This window comes from Tarenaya hassleriana, unplaced genomic scaffold (genome assembly GCF_000463585.1).
Source record: "Tarenaya hassleriana unplaced genomic scaffold, ASM46358v1 Cleome37, whole genome shotgun sequence".
NCBI classification, from domain to species: Eukaryota; Viridiplantae; Streptophyta; class Magnoliopsida; order Brassicales; family Cleomaceae; genus Tarenaya; species Tarenaya hassleriana.
The window spans coordinates 683,028-696,514 of NW_010966725.1; the positions used below are offsets into that span (position 1 = coordinate 683,028).

The following is a 13,487-nucleotide window of genomic DNA, read 5'->3' on the forward strand; positions in this document are numbered from 1 at the left end:
TAACTTTGAACTATCGGAATGTCATTTTGACCACAGGTTGACCGCGTTGACTCGTCAAACACGTCAAACTCGTCAAACACGTCAAACTCGTCAAACTCAGAAACCCCTAACATGAAACCCCGAATGCGTGTTACGACTTTGACCAGTGTTATGAGTTGATTAGTGTTTACGATGAGTTTGACGAGTTTGATCAGTTTGACGACTGTTTTTACCATATAATACACGAGTGAGTTAGTCCAAATATGATTTGATAATGTCATTACATGCACGAACATAATATTATGACTCATACGTCTGTGATATCATTGATGTACAGACCGAATCTACCGAACATGATTTTCTTTTCTCGAGTCTCACCAGGTCCAGAAAACCGGTTTTGTTTAAAACTTCCACTTATTCGTTTTTCTTCCACTATAAGCGGCAATACCACTACATCTACCTTTATTCGATGAGTTTTTGGAGATTTCACTTGTTTCTTGCAGCAAATTTACCAAAAAATCGCGGTGGAGAAGAGACATTCAAGAGAGAGAAGAAGAAAAACTCGAAGAGAGAGAATGCGATGTATGGCGGGAGACAACGATAAAGAGGAGAGAGAAAATGAATAAAAAATAGATCTATATTTTATTTATTTTAGTATATTATAATATTATATAAATAAATGAAGGGTATTATAGGGATTCTACATTTATAAGGGTATATCTGATGTTGTCGTTTTTTTGTTACTGTGCGGGGTATGGGCTGTAAGTGAAATCGACATTTAAGGGTATTTTTGCAATTGACTCCATTAAATCTCTCAACTTTACAAATTAAGTAAAAAATATTATTAACAGAAAGTAAAAAGTTAAAAACACAGACGTTAAAAAAGTTATTAAGAAATGACACATTAACATTTTTTTATTTATTATATCCTATTAATTACAACTATACTGTTGAGATCCAACCCTTGGAAGAATTATTACCTAGGTAGTTTTTTTTCCTAAATCATGGTAATCGTTTATACATTCAACTTACAATCATAAGTCCGTTTATTTGAATTAACAATTAAAAATTAATATTTTTATTATTTTTTATCACCCAATTAATTAACTTAATTAAGAACTATATATCTTAGAATTATATATAGAAAATATTGATTGTATAGGAACATAGACACAATAATAGAACCACAATCAAAGATTACCCAATAACAAAAATATATATCTAACAAAATTGTAAAAATAAAAATAAAACTACAATCAAGATAAATATTATCAATAAAAATAAATACACAAAAAATAGGCACACAACTTAAATCCATTAACCTAATTATTTGATATAATCCAATATACACAATAGATTTTATGTTATAAAAAGCATTATGGTTAAGAAATTACCTCCTTTAATAATTATATATCTGTAAAGAAAGTATGATGAATGAACAATACAATAATTTTTTTTTCAGACTCTCTAGTTCTGAAATATCAAAATGAATGTTGCAGAGAACAAAAACGCTATTAAAGATATGATGTAGGGGTAGACGTTTCGCTTCGGTTTTTTTAAACCGAACCAAAACAAAAAATATGGTATTTTTTTCAATCTAAACCGTTCTAAATTCCCGAACGGTACTATTTTAAAAAAATTAAAAATTTCAAAACCGAACTGAGTTTTAAAAATTTCGAAAACCGAATTTTTTCAAAAGAAATCTATCTTTTTAAAAAAACGAACCAAACCGGATTGAAATCGAAACCGAACTGAATCGAACATAATATAAAAATCGATTGGTACCTATTTTTACAAAACATAAAAAATCGGATCGATACATTCCTATCGCGAACCTAAACCCGAACCGATTCTCGAGATGCCGATGTAAAAGAAACAATAAGTAGTGGATTAAGAGGTTTTTTTTTCAATTACAAAAAACAGAATTAATGAAAAGCTGAGGCGGCGTAACCTGGGGTGTTTCAGTCAATAAATACCCATCACCCTAACGATTAGCCTGGCTATTTTTGTAAATACCATAAATTTAGGGGTAAAATCGTCTGTTCAGTTGGTTTACAAGAAGAAGTGAAACGAGGAGGGTGATCGCTACTAATCAGAACCACGTATTTTACGTGAGACTTTTCTCACAACAATAACAAGAGAGAGAGAGAGAAAGAGAGAGAGAGATCTTCGTCTTCCTTTCTTGGGACAAGAACATCGTTTTCCAGCACCTCCAAACAGCATTGCATCCACTTGTTCGAAGAAGGTTATCTTGAAAATTAATAATGAACTAAACTCCAAAAATTGTGATTGAACCACCAAGAAGATCAGGGGCTTGCTGAAAATAGAACTTGATATTCATATCTTCCTCGAGGTCACCCTCATAATGGACGAGAAACTTAGTCTCAGAAGAATTTTCTCTCCTCCAGTTTTAAACACAAATCCTTTACCAACCAGTTAAAAAATCCTGCGGTTCATCGAAAATGGAGGTGGGGAACAGACAAGAACCGAACAACAGCAACAACGCTCATCCTGTCAACGAGGAGGGCGGAAAATGGGAATTATCAAAGTACCTTGAGCATCAAGGCGAGTGGTTAGAGAGAGCCAGAGGGAACCTAATGGTTGTGGCCACTGTCTTAGCCACGATCAGTTTCCAAGTCGCGATCAATCCGCCTGGCGGCGTCTGGCAACAGGACGACGGATGTGGCCCCACCGGAGATAACTGTACCAGGATTGCTGGAACATCCGTACTAGAGAACTCCAAGTTTGGATCCAAAGACGCAATCTTCCATGACTTGCTCACCAACTGTATTGTGTCTTTCACATTCTCCATGGCCACTATCTACTTCCTCCTCTTGGGCGTTTCACTCAGGTACGGCTCCTAAATCGCATCAACTCTGTTTTGAGTTGGATAATAGGTCGATCGGTTAAGTAATATCTCACGTGAAATTCATATTTATATGTATCACGGGTATAGCTTGTAAATGATATAGATCAATAAAATAAGCTTCAACTATTTCTAAATGTAAAAGACGCCGTAATAATCCTTCGATCCAATCATGTCTTTCGATTTGCAGGAGCAAACTTGTGGCGTTCTTGATATTCTCTATGATGGGTTCCGCGGTTGGCGTGACGGTTCAGGCATTCAAGCTTTCCGTTAGGTTGGTTCACTCGGACAACTCCTCTATCCGGTCTAGAATGTTGATTTACGACTGGTTCTGGCTTGTGAGTACGGCGTGTTATACTGCGCAATGTCCTGCTTTAGAAAAAGGTCGAACCGCCGCTCGAGACCTTCCGGCCAGCCACCCTCGTCCACTGCTTGAGATTTTCTGAAAACTTGTTTAGTAAGTCTGGTTCGAGCCTTTTGGGAAGCTATGAACAATACTCTACGTCGTCGTCGGGTGAGGATTTTCGTCGAGATTTATATATATGTTTAACTAGCTATACCGTTTTTCGACTATTGTTATCATCATTTGGCACGATTCGAGATCTCGACAAAACGGGTTTGTATTCGAGCTGACCATAGGTTATAAAGTATGGAGGGATGTTATGAATGGTAAAATCTAAATTGATAAGGACTCGGAATTTGGGAATTTATAAAGGACGGTAATGAGAAACCGATCGAGTGAACCGGACTGGTTAAGGAAGTTCCTTAACCGGTAAGGAGGCTGGTTAGAGAAAAATCAAACCATATGGATATCTCTAAGTAAATAATAATAATAATGATTTTACGAGGTTTCCACCACCATTAAAAACATAATCTCGAATCTGTGTCACTTACATAAGATTAGACATTTCAGAACATGTTAAAACAGAAATAATCATTACAATTAAACACTTGTAGCTTCATTCAATGATCGTGCATTGCACCTGTCATCCTAAAGTTTTCAGTAAGTGAGTGGACCCACAAGAGGAGAACTTATTATTCACATTTATTCATTTTTACTAAAACAGCCGTATATAAATACATTACATTCCCACATATATAGATTCATTGAATATTATACATATTAATATGGAGCGTTAATAAATATTCCAAGACAAGAGCCTGACTATATATTCGTCTTCCACCCCGTGTTAATGGTCCGGCAACGTGACAGGACTTTTCTCTCATTTGGTTCTCTCTGCGAATAAGATAAAAGATTAATTCAAGAGAATCCTTAATTGCGTCCACCAGATTTAACCCTAGATAAAACCCTAAAACCAAAGCACAACTCCTTTTATAAGCCCAGGAAGAAAATCCTGTGACAAATTATCTCTCTCTCTATATATATATATACACACACACACACACCAGACATCAAAGAGCTCATCATGCCATTTCCATATGGAGAGGAAGGGATGAAACCCAATTCCTAATCAAATCTAACAATATGTTATTAATGATTTAATCTTCGGACGTCTAAGTATATATTGATTTAATCAACCTTTTATAATTGAGCGTACAAGAGATCTAATCAAACAACATACCGATCTTCTTGTCCGCACAGAGGTCTAGTAACCGTCTCATGATCAAGTCATGAAATTCTCATTTCTTGCACTACAAGAAAGAAACTCTTTTCTTGCAGCACAAGTAACTTGATGAAACTGTAAGATTCTGAGTTTTGGGAAGGCTTTTCCACGCATTTATAGACTGTAAACAACTGATAAATTTAGTGGGCCGTCGTTTTCTAATGTATTAAATATATTGAACTGTTCAACTGTTCCGTAGGGAGACATGAGTGATGACTTGTGTCTAGGACTTGGAAAATTTAAGAGTTTGGTTGGAAGTATACAAAAAGACGTTATAAGTCACTAGGCAACCTCATTAATCATACCACATTTGTTAATTTATTAACACAGCAATATATAAATACATTGCCATATAGATTCATTGAATATTATCCATATATATTAATATAGAACATTACAATAAATGTTCCAATGCAAGAACCTAAAGTTTTCAGAAGACCTTTTCTTCCTTTTGAAAAGTACTTAGATTGAAAAAGAAAACTGAATGGTCAGTGATTGAGCATGAAGGAGGAGGGGGAGGAGAACATGCAAGAGACGAGAGATAACAATGATAATGAGGAGCCGAGAGTGAACCGGAGTGGTTAAGGAAGTGCCTTAACCGGCCTGGGGGCTGGTTAGAGAATACCAAACCAAGGGGAATTCTGTTAGTCTTCCGAATCCTCTCAAAGAATGAACCACTCTTGTTCATTCTTTGCTTTGAAACCAAGAAACGATACAAACGGATCATTTGCTCTAAAGAACACGATAATAGTGGAAATTCAATTACAGTTTTGCGGTAATGATTATTTATATGCTTCAGGTTTCCCATATGCATATATATGCATGTATATATGTGCGTGTATTTGTGATGTATTTAATATTTTTTTGAATCTTCGCGTGGTTTAAGAGAGAAGTTTCTTTACAAGAAACCAGGGAAAAGCTTTTGTACATAGGGTTTTCATGCATCATATTAGGTTGTGAAAATGGATCAAACAATGGGGTAAAGATTATAGTTTACAGAAGATTTTGCTCCTCTCTCGAGTGTAAACAACTGAGATATATATACGCGGATTGTTCCAAATCCTTTAAGCATATGTTAGTCCGAATTCTGTTAAAAATTAAACTCATGTTCAATTTGAAACACGTACGGAAAGGAGTATATATATGTCCGAATCCTGTTAGTTTTCTGGCGGGGGAGAGTGAAAAACCGCGGAACCAGTTCCCATGCCACTGAGAAACAAGTTGTACGTCGCTGTCGTTGATTCAGTCATGCAACGATATCATAAGAAATCGATCAACTTTCTTATCCAATCCCCAACCTTAATTGCTAAATAATCCGTGGGCGAAAAGAAATCAATATATGTGTGTATATACATATAGCTTATACGGGGACTTGTTCTATATATGACAGTTGCATTCACTACTCTTGCCTCTCAAGAAGATAAAGAGTCCTTATACATCCCCCGGTTATAATAAAGCCCATTACCAAGAAGTAAAACCTGAGATCGAACATGGCGGAGGAGAACAACAATCGGAAATGGTTATTTACAAAGTACCTTGAGCATCAAGGCGAGTGGTTAGAGATTTCCAGAGGGAACCTATTGGTTGTGGCCACTGTCTTAGCCACGATCAGTTTCCAAGTGGCAGTGAATCCACCGGGCGGCGTCTGGCAACAGGACGACGGATGTGGCCCCGCCGGACATAACTGTACGAGGATCGCCGGAACATCCGTGCTCGAGAACTCCAAGTTTGGCTCCAAAGATGCAATCTTCCATGAATTAGTCACCCTCTGTATGGTGTCTTTCACTCTCTCCATGGCCACTATTTACATCCTCCTCTTGGGTTTTTCATTCAGGTGCAATTCCTAAGACACATAAATTGTAGGGTTGGATAATTTTAGAGTAAGCGGTCGGTTTGATAACATCTCTCATGCAACTCATATATTTATTGATTCATATTATGGACATTTAACTCATCTACTATATCCATGTTACATATAAATATAAATATAAACATAAACTACAATTTTTTTTTCTAAATGTAAAAGATATCCCTAAAAACACTATGAAAGTCACTAATATATATTTCCCAAAATATTTCGATCCGATTATGTCTTTGGCTTTGCAGGAGCAAACTTGTGGCGATATTGGTCTTCGGTATGATGGGTGCCGCGGTTGCCACAATGGTTGTGGTGTTCAAGCATTCGCTTAAGTTGATCCACTCGAACAATGCCTCTATTCAATCTAGATTGTTGATCTACGACTGGTTTTGCTTTTTCATCTTTGTAGTATTCCCCAACGTGTTTGTTGCGTTCTACTTTGCAATATTACGTTGTAGAAGAAGGTCAAACCGTTATTCGAGACCTTCCGACCAGTCACCGTCGTCCAATGCTTGAGATACGTATCGAGTTTTACGTACAATGTCTGAAAACTTGTTGTTGGGGCGTGTTAGTAAGTCTGGTTCGAGCCTTTGGGAAAACTACGAAACGATAAATCTACGTCGTCAAGATTTGTATAATGTGAACGGTCGTAATATGTATGTTTAATTATACCGTTTTTCTATTATTGTGATCATGATTTCTCGTGACCCTTTTTCATGTTTTGAGGTTATTGTATTACTTTATTGTCATTTCACTTATTCACGGTGTTATCCATAACCAGCTGCAATAATTTTGTTCATAGAAAATAGTTTTTTTTAACCACAGACAAATCTCTATCTATATATATATATATATGTGTGTGTGTGTGTTTGTGCGTGTGATCATTTATGGAGGAAACTATTTGGAAAAAAAACATGTGTACTATACTTAACTAAAAAACATTATTCACAAGGCAAAGTTTTTAGATTTGTTTTACTCGTGCATGCATCATGCATGGCATGGTATATATTATGAATAAGAAATGTCTTGATAGATATTCATTAGAATAACCCTAGGGATATATATACAACCGTGTGACTTGTTGCTAAAGGAAAGAAATAATGTTATACAAGATTACATGCAATCATATGCTAATAAGGAGCAATCATATATCTTCTTTCCATTTTACTGCGAAAATATAATTAAGTGGATTTCACAAACATCAAAGGAGAGCTAGCTAACCACACTTATAGAGTTATAGGCATCCAACAGCTGTTAGAGTTTAGGGTTTATAAAAAAATAAGGTGAAAATAATTCAGTCAAAGGGAGGACCAAGTAGGGCTCTTACCCTACATAGTATCTGCCAAAATCTTTACCCCTTTCCTATGTCCTAAGCCCCCTTTTCCTATGTATAACCTATATGGAAACCAATGCTCCAAAGTAGAAAAATATCCCTTGGACCAATGGTCCTTTGAACGATGCATTATATTCTTAATTATCATGAACCTTTGGATAAACAAGTAAAAGATTCACTCCCTCATTTGCATATTATATACATCTATAAACAATTTTGTATGATTGCTGACAAAGACCGAAAGATATGAAATTTTAATTGAATGGGTTTTAAAGAAAAAATATCTTGGAAGTTCGAAAGAGAAGAAGACAGAGCATGTGCAAAGAGACAGGGCAATGAACAGTATTACTGCTTTCTCTGCACTTCAATGAGAAAAAAAAAACTGATAATAATATAATAATATCCATTTAAGACAAAGTACTCTTTCACTTGCTACCAAACAAACAAAGCCCCCCCTCCATATCCAATGGTCTTTAACCTAAACAAACGATCCCTCCATCTTTTCTATATTGCAGTTTTACCCCTAAGAGATTATTTGTCTCATTTGGATCCATTTACAATTGGATAAACCTTCTTATTATTACATTGGTGATATTCCACCTCACTAATTTCATTTGTTTTATTGTACAACACTTGCTTTGAAAGGTCGTCATCTCGTAGCTCGATGGTTTGTGGGGTTATAGATAATTCCATGGCTATCGTGTTCAAATCTCGGCCAGAGAGAAGAAGTAGTTCCCATAACATATGAGGTATTCTAATATACCTCTCTTAGACCTATCAAAGGGTAGTCCAGTAGCCCTTCGGGGCCAGCTCAGTTGGTTGGGAGCATGGGGGCAACTCCATGAGGTCGGGTCTTCGAATCCTACCGCCTCCCTTCCTCTGAGCTGCTCGCCTGCCAATCTGTCATAACGGGCTGATTTACCTCCCACGTGTATGTCGCAGGCTCGTGCGCGTGGGCTTGGGGTTTGACCTGCAGGCGCCTAGGCCCAACTACGGCTCGAGCGTTAGGCGCGCCTGGTGACCAGGTCTGGGGGGACCGTTAGGCGCATGTGGTGGCCAGTTCGTCTCCGTTTGTAAGGGTAGGTAGTTATAGGGGTTCCCCAATGTATTAAAAAAAAAGATAGTCCAGTAACCTCATGGTGTAATATATTTGAAGATTCGGTGTTCAACTCCACTTGCCAGAAAGAAGGAAGAGACGTAATTTCTGAGTTAATAAAGTCCATATACAAAGATTGGTCCTAAATCATATGTTTACTTAGTAAACGTGTCCGAAGGAAAGCATATATTTGTCCATTCATATATATTTTTATGTTTTTATTGATCTTAATGCTTCTAATATATATACACACATATTCATTATTATATGCATATGAATATATATCATACATATTCATATTATATGTATATATACACACACAACAAAAGACTGTGTAAGAGTATACCTTACGCATATATGAATGGTAAAAAGATGTAAGAGAAAATGTAGTAGTAGGGCAATGGTCAAGAAAACGAAAAAAAAAAAGTTATGGGAATTTTGGGGAAGATAGGAACAGAGAGAGTGTCAGGACATCAAGTGCTGCAGCAGAAGCAACAAGAACACTGCCCTTTAAGACCTTTAGATTTTGCAGGACCAGTGACATAGTCCTACACCCCCACCACTGACAAAAATATCTACATACATACACTCGCGCGTGTGTGTGTATATATATATGTATAATGTTTTTTTTTTGTCATTGCATGGCAAACTTCATAAGCTGTTCCTTCTTATGATTTCTGTTTGTTTGACCGTTTGTATACCGCTAGACATTTATTTAAAATAAATGATCTACAAGAGATGTCAAGTATATACGCGGATGAACCAACGTGGAATAAGATTTCTTTACGTATATAATACGATTATAAATATATAACCTAATAAATCACGTTGATCTATAAACCTTTGCAATGATTTCGCTCACTTAAAATGGTATGGAAATATGATTGGCTCGTAGAATGACCCTTGCCTTGGTTAGTCATAACCCTAGCTTTCATAAATTAGAAAATCTCTAAAAGAAACAGACTTTAATTTAAAGCCCACTTTTAAAATATTTTATTAAATAAATCCGATACAAATTGATTTTACAGTATACATAAAAGAGGGAGAGGGCAAGGCATCACGGAAGTGAAGAATACGATAGGCTTCAACTGAGGAGAGAGAGAGAGAGAGAGCGCAAAGAACCCTAGGCCAGGAGAAGAAAAGAAGAAGAAGAAACAGAAGAGTCGTGTTTTGTCTGTCGGGCTGGCTCTCTGAAGGAAGAAAACTTCACTCAAAGCCTTTGTTTCATCTTCACATCATCTATCTAAAAGTTCTGTCTTTTTTCTACTCCATCGTAAGAGAAGGGGAAAAAAATGATGGGATTAACAAGTGGAAGTGGAGATGGAAGATCAGAGATGTATCCATTTACAACAACGCAATGGCAAGAACTGGAACAGCAAGCCCTAGTTTACAAGTACATGGTCTCTGGTGTTCCTGTCCCTCCTGAACTCATCTTCTCCATCCGAAGAAGCTTACACTCTTCCTTTTCTTCTCCCCTTCTCCCTCACCAACCCTGTAAGCCGAAAATAATGTCATTTTTAACATGATTTAATTATTCACTTTTTTTTTGTTATTGTAATCACGTTTTTTGAGAAGTTAGAAAGTGGGCTTCTTGTTTACTGCCTAAAGATTCAACCTTTTGTTGATTCTCATGTGTAAAGTTTGGAGCTTTATAGTTTTTGTCTGTCGCCTGTTGAACCCATCGGCCGAAAATTTATATATATATATATATATGTTTGAGTGTTGTTCACGAATAACTCAATCTATGGGTTTAGGGTTTCATTGCTCTTTAAAAGGCCCTCTTTTTTCCCTTATATAATATTCTAAAAATGGTGATGTTGCAGTTGGATGGGGATGTTTCCAGATGGGTTTGGGGAGAAAACCAGACACAGAACCAGGAAGATGCAGAAGAACAGACGGTAAGAAATGGAGATGCTCACGAGAATCTCACCCAAACTCCAAGTACTGCGAGAAACACATGCACAGAGGAAGAAACCGCACCAGAAAATCTCTCGAAAACCCAGCACCATTAACATCTCTAACTTCTTCTTCTTCCTCAGTGGATGGTTACAGTATCATCTCTGCTCATCAGCCGAGTCCTAGGTTCAGCGGAAACAGTAGCAGATCCTGTTTAAGCCATTCTCTTAATTACCATTACCCGTCTTCTTGGATTGATTCTGGTTTGTCACTTCAGAACAGTAGCTCTCATCAGTTGAATGTCTTGGGCTCTGCTGGTGCTTGTTCACAGACCGACAAAGACTTCAGGTTCTGTTCCTAACATTGTCCGACCCCCTTTTATTGACTGTCTTGGCAAATATATTATATTGCTTGTCTTCTTGCTTTTGCATCATTTTTCATGACAAGGAAAAAGGGTAATAATGTTTCTGTTTGGTTTATGGCAAAAACAGTTTCAGGTACTTACATGGAACAATGGAGGGAGTTGGTGAGAGGTCATTCTTCCCAGAAGCTTCTAGAAGTTTCCAAGATTCCCCGTATCACCAACCGCTAACAATGATGAGCAGGCACTGTTTTGAGTTGGGAACAGACATGTTCGACAAGACCACAGGAACTGTCCCAAAGGAGTCCAAACCACATGAACAAGATCAAGATCAAGATCAAGGTCAAGAACAAGAACACAAGAAGCCTCTCCATCATTTCTTCGGCGAGGACTGGCCCCCGACCACCAAGAACAGTTCAGATTCTTGGCTTGATCTCTCCTCCAACTCGAGGATCGATGACAATGCATGGTCCGACCCAAATCTAATCCGGAGAGAGACATGAGATTGGTCTTATGGTACGACCCCAAAAACTTGGAATGCGTTTCTCCTCTAACAACCATATACAGCTTGTATGCATCATTATCATAACTGTAAAGTGCGATATTTCAAACTCCTAAATATGGATATTTTGATTTCATTTCCCCCCAGGTAGGTAGCTAAAGAACATCCAATGATGGATCATGCCACAGTTCATCTGTTTCTGTGGGGACATCCAGACAATACACTGTTGCAGAAACCTATATGTATGCATCTCTGTATGTGTGTGTGGGTCCACCAAGAAAATGTACCTTGATAGACAAAGGCTAGTTTAGTTTCTCTTGCAATTATATACCCATTATGAACTTTATTTATAGTGTCAGATCCAATCGAGTAATCTTTTTCTGGAAAGTGCTGCCATGTTCTTCCTTGTCAAATGAATAAACAAAAACAGACCAGCATCATATGATCCGACAAAGTCAAAGCAGCGTATATATACATAAAATTATTACATGTATGCGCACTTATATATATGTATGCACGATCCAATACTAACAAATACAACAAGTCAATAAGCAAAAAAAAAAAGCCAATGCCAGCGAAGAGAGCATCTCTCTCTGGTCCAGAGAGGAACCAGCTCATACCAAAGACCAAAGACAACGCGTAATGCAGTTTCTTAAACCGGAAATTCTTCTCGGTTTTCCATATACCGGTTCCTTAAAAACCGGAAATTCCCCTGAGTGTAGACCTTGTATGAGAGATGATCATGATAAACTAACCTGCCATCTAGCCTAGACCAACAAAGCAGTTCAAACCAGTGGCTTCAAACATGAATCAGAGGAGGCAGACCAAAGAATCGAATTAAGGCCTCAGAATTGATTCACCGTACGAGATAATCATCCTAAGAACCTATAAAACAGCGGGCACCGTTCATATGAACCGACAACCTATCAAGAAAGCTGTGAAGCATCAAACTTAATACCTGAGAAATGGCATTGAGCTGATGCTTGTAGATTCCATAGCAGGAACCAAAGAAGATCCCATATCTGTCTTCATAGTTCGATTCCATCTTAACATAGCCTGATTCTCTGTCCGCACATTACGCAAACATCCGAGACATGAACCAATGACTCAGGACAAGATGCACAGACCAGAAACAGAGGAATGTGACAAGAATCTTCAAATGGACATAACACATTCAACAAAAAAAAAATTAAGATATCGGGTTTGTTTCAATACTTCCTAAACAATCTTTACATGACTCACAAAGTTACACAGCCCATTTTCTTATTCTTCTTCTTCTTCGTTTCCTCCCTCTTTGATCTCACTCTAGTTAGCATTGTTGGGCATGTGAATGAAAACTACATGACCTCAACGAACAACAAATACAGAAAAGAAAAGGGGCAAATCGAAAATGTTGTCAATGGAGAATTTTTACCAATTTACGTACGGAGGAAACCCGATTTGATCCGATGGAGGAAACACCCATTGCTCCGATCAAATCCTCGGACCATTCTTCTTCTTCTTCTTCTCCTCGTCGACGTGTTCTTAGAACAAATCCAATCCCATTAAAGCTCCAGACTTTTACACTTCAATACGCATCTACCATCTTCAGAAGCTGCCTTCTCTTGAAAACCAGAAAGCAAACAACACAGACCTGCAGTGTGGCTGCAAAACCCGCAAAGACGATCCCCACCGTCTTCCCGGTGTTAAGTCCGCTGCTTTTCGATTCCTCCTCGGGCCGCGGCGGTGGACGCGGCGGCGGATGAAGCCGCCGGTTTCTATAAGAAGACTCATTGAGAGGCGGAGGAGAAGCCTCGGGTGGAGATGGAGACAGAGGCGGCGAAGAAGGCGGAGGCGGCGAAGAAGGCGGAGATGGTGGAGGAGGCGGCGGTGGAGGTGGAGGTGGAGGCGGAGGCGGAGGCGACGGCGACGGCGGCGGAGGTGGCGGTGGGGGAGGCGGAGGCGGAGGTGGTGGTGGTGGTGGCGGAGGCG

At 38.2% G+C, this 13,487-nt stretch overlaps 3 protein-coding genes across 4 annotated transcripts; all 3 read left to right on the plus strand.

The window, feature by feature from the left end:
* Positions 1 to 2,310: 2,310 nt before the first annotated feature.
* On the plus strand, positions 2,311 to 3,535 carry LOC104822652. The gene is made up of 2 exons (XM_010553931.2): positions 2,311 to 2,830; positions 3,036 to 3,535. Exons 1-2 carry the CDS (start codon positions 2,442 to 2,444, stop codon positions 3,289 to 3,291), a joined length of 645 nt encoding a protein of 214 aa, XP_010552233.1. The 5' UTR covers positions 2,311 to 2,441; the 3' UTR covers positions 3,292 to 3,535.
* Positions 3,536 to 5,928: 2,393 nt separating this feature from the next.
* LOC104822653 lies at positions 5,929 to 6,962 on the plus strand. Its single transcript, XM_010553932.1, has 2 exons — positions 5,929 to 6,304; positions 6,577 to 6,962. Exons 1-2 carry the CDS (start codon positions 5,961 to 5,963, stop codon positions 6,842 to 6,844), a joined length of 612 nt encoding a protein of 203 aa, XP_010552234.1. The 5' UTR covers positions 5,929 to 5,960; the 3' UTR covers positions 6,845 to 6,962.
* A 2,856-nt stretch (positions 6,963 to 9,818) lies between these two features.
* LOC104822654 (growth-regulating factor 5-like) lies at positions 9,819 to 11,857 on the plus strand. 2 transcript variants are annotated; one of them, XM_010553933.2, is made up of 4 exons: positions 9,819 to 10,251; positions 10,581 to 11,001; positions 11,145 to 11,530; positions 11,664 to 11,857. In XM_010553933.2, the coding sequence occupies exons 1-3, from the start codon at positions 10,050 to 10,052 to the stop codon at positions 11,515 to 11,517; spliced, it is 996 nt and encodes a 331-aa protein (XP_010552235.1). In that variant the 5' UTR covers positions 9,819 to 10,049; the 3' UTR covers positions 11,518 to 11,530; positions 11,664 to 11,857. The 2 variants fall into 2 exon arrangements, with proteins under 2 accessions (XP_010552235.1, XP_010552236.1); XM_010553934.2 differs by having other exon boundaries at positions 11,668 to 11,857.
* Positions 11,858 to 13,487: the final 1,630 nt, after the last annotated feature.

Bases quoted from the DNA above. Each gene is read 5' to 3' on its own strand.
- LOC104822652 (XM_010553931.2), top strand. From the start codon at position 2,442: ATGGAGGTGGGGAACAGACAAGAACCGAACAACAGCAACAACGCTCAT. The intron at 2,831-3,035 runs GTACGGCTCCTA...TTCGATTTGCAG, and splicing joins CTCTTGGGCGTTTCACTCAG to GAGCAAACTTGTGGCGTTCT.
- LOC104822653 (XM_010553932.1), top strand. From the start codon at position 5,961: ATGGCGGAGGAGAACAACAATCGGAAATGGTTATTTACAAAGTACCTT. The intron at 6,305-6,576 runs GTGCAATTCCTA...TTGGCTTTGCAG, and splicing joins CTCTTGGGTTTTTCATTCAG to GAGCAAACTTGTGGCGATAT.
- LOC104822654 (XM_010553933.2), top strand. From the start codon at position 10,050: ATGATGGGATTAACAAGTGGAAGTGGAGATGGAAGATCAGAGATGTAT. The intron at 10,252-10,580 runs GTAAGCCGAAAA...GTGATGTTGCAG, and splicing joins CCTTCTCCCTCACCAACCCT to TTGGATGGGGATGTTTCCAG. The intron at 11,002-11,144 runs GTTCTGTTCCTA...TGGCAAAAACAG, and splicing joins CAGACCGACAAAGACTTCAG to TTTCAGGTACTTACATGGAA.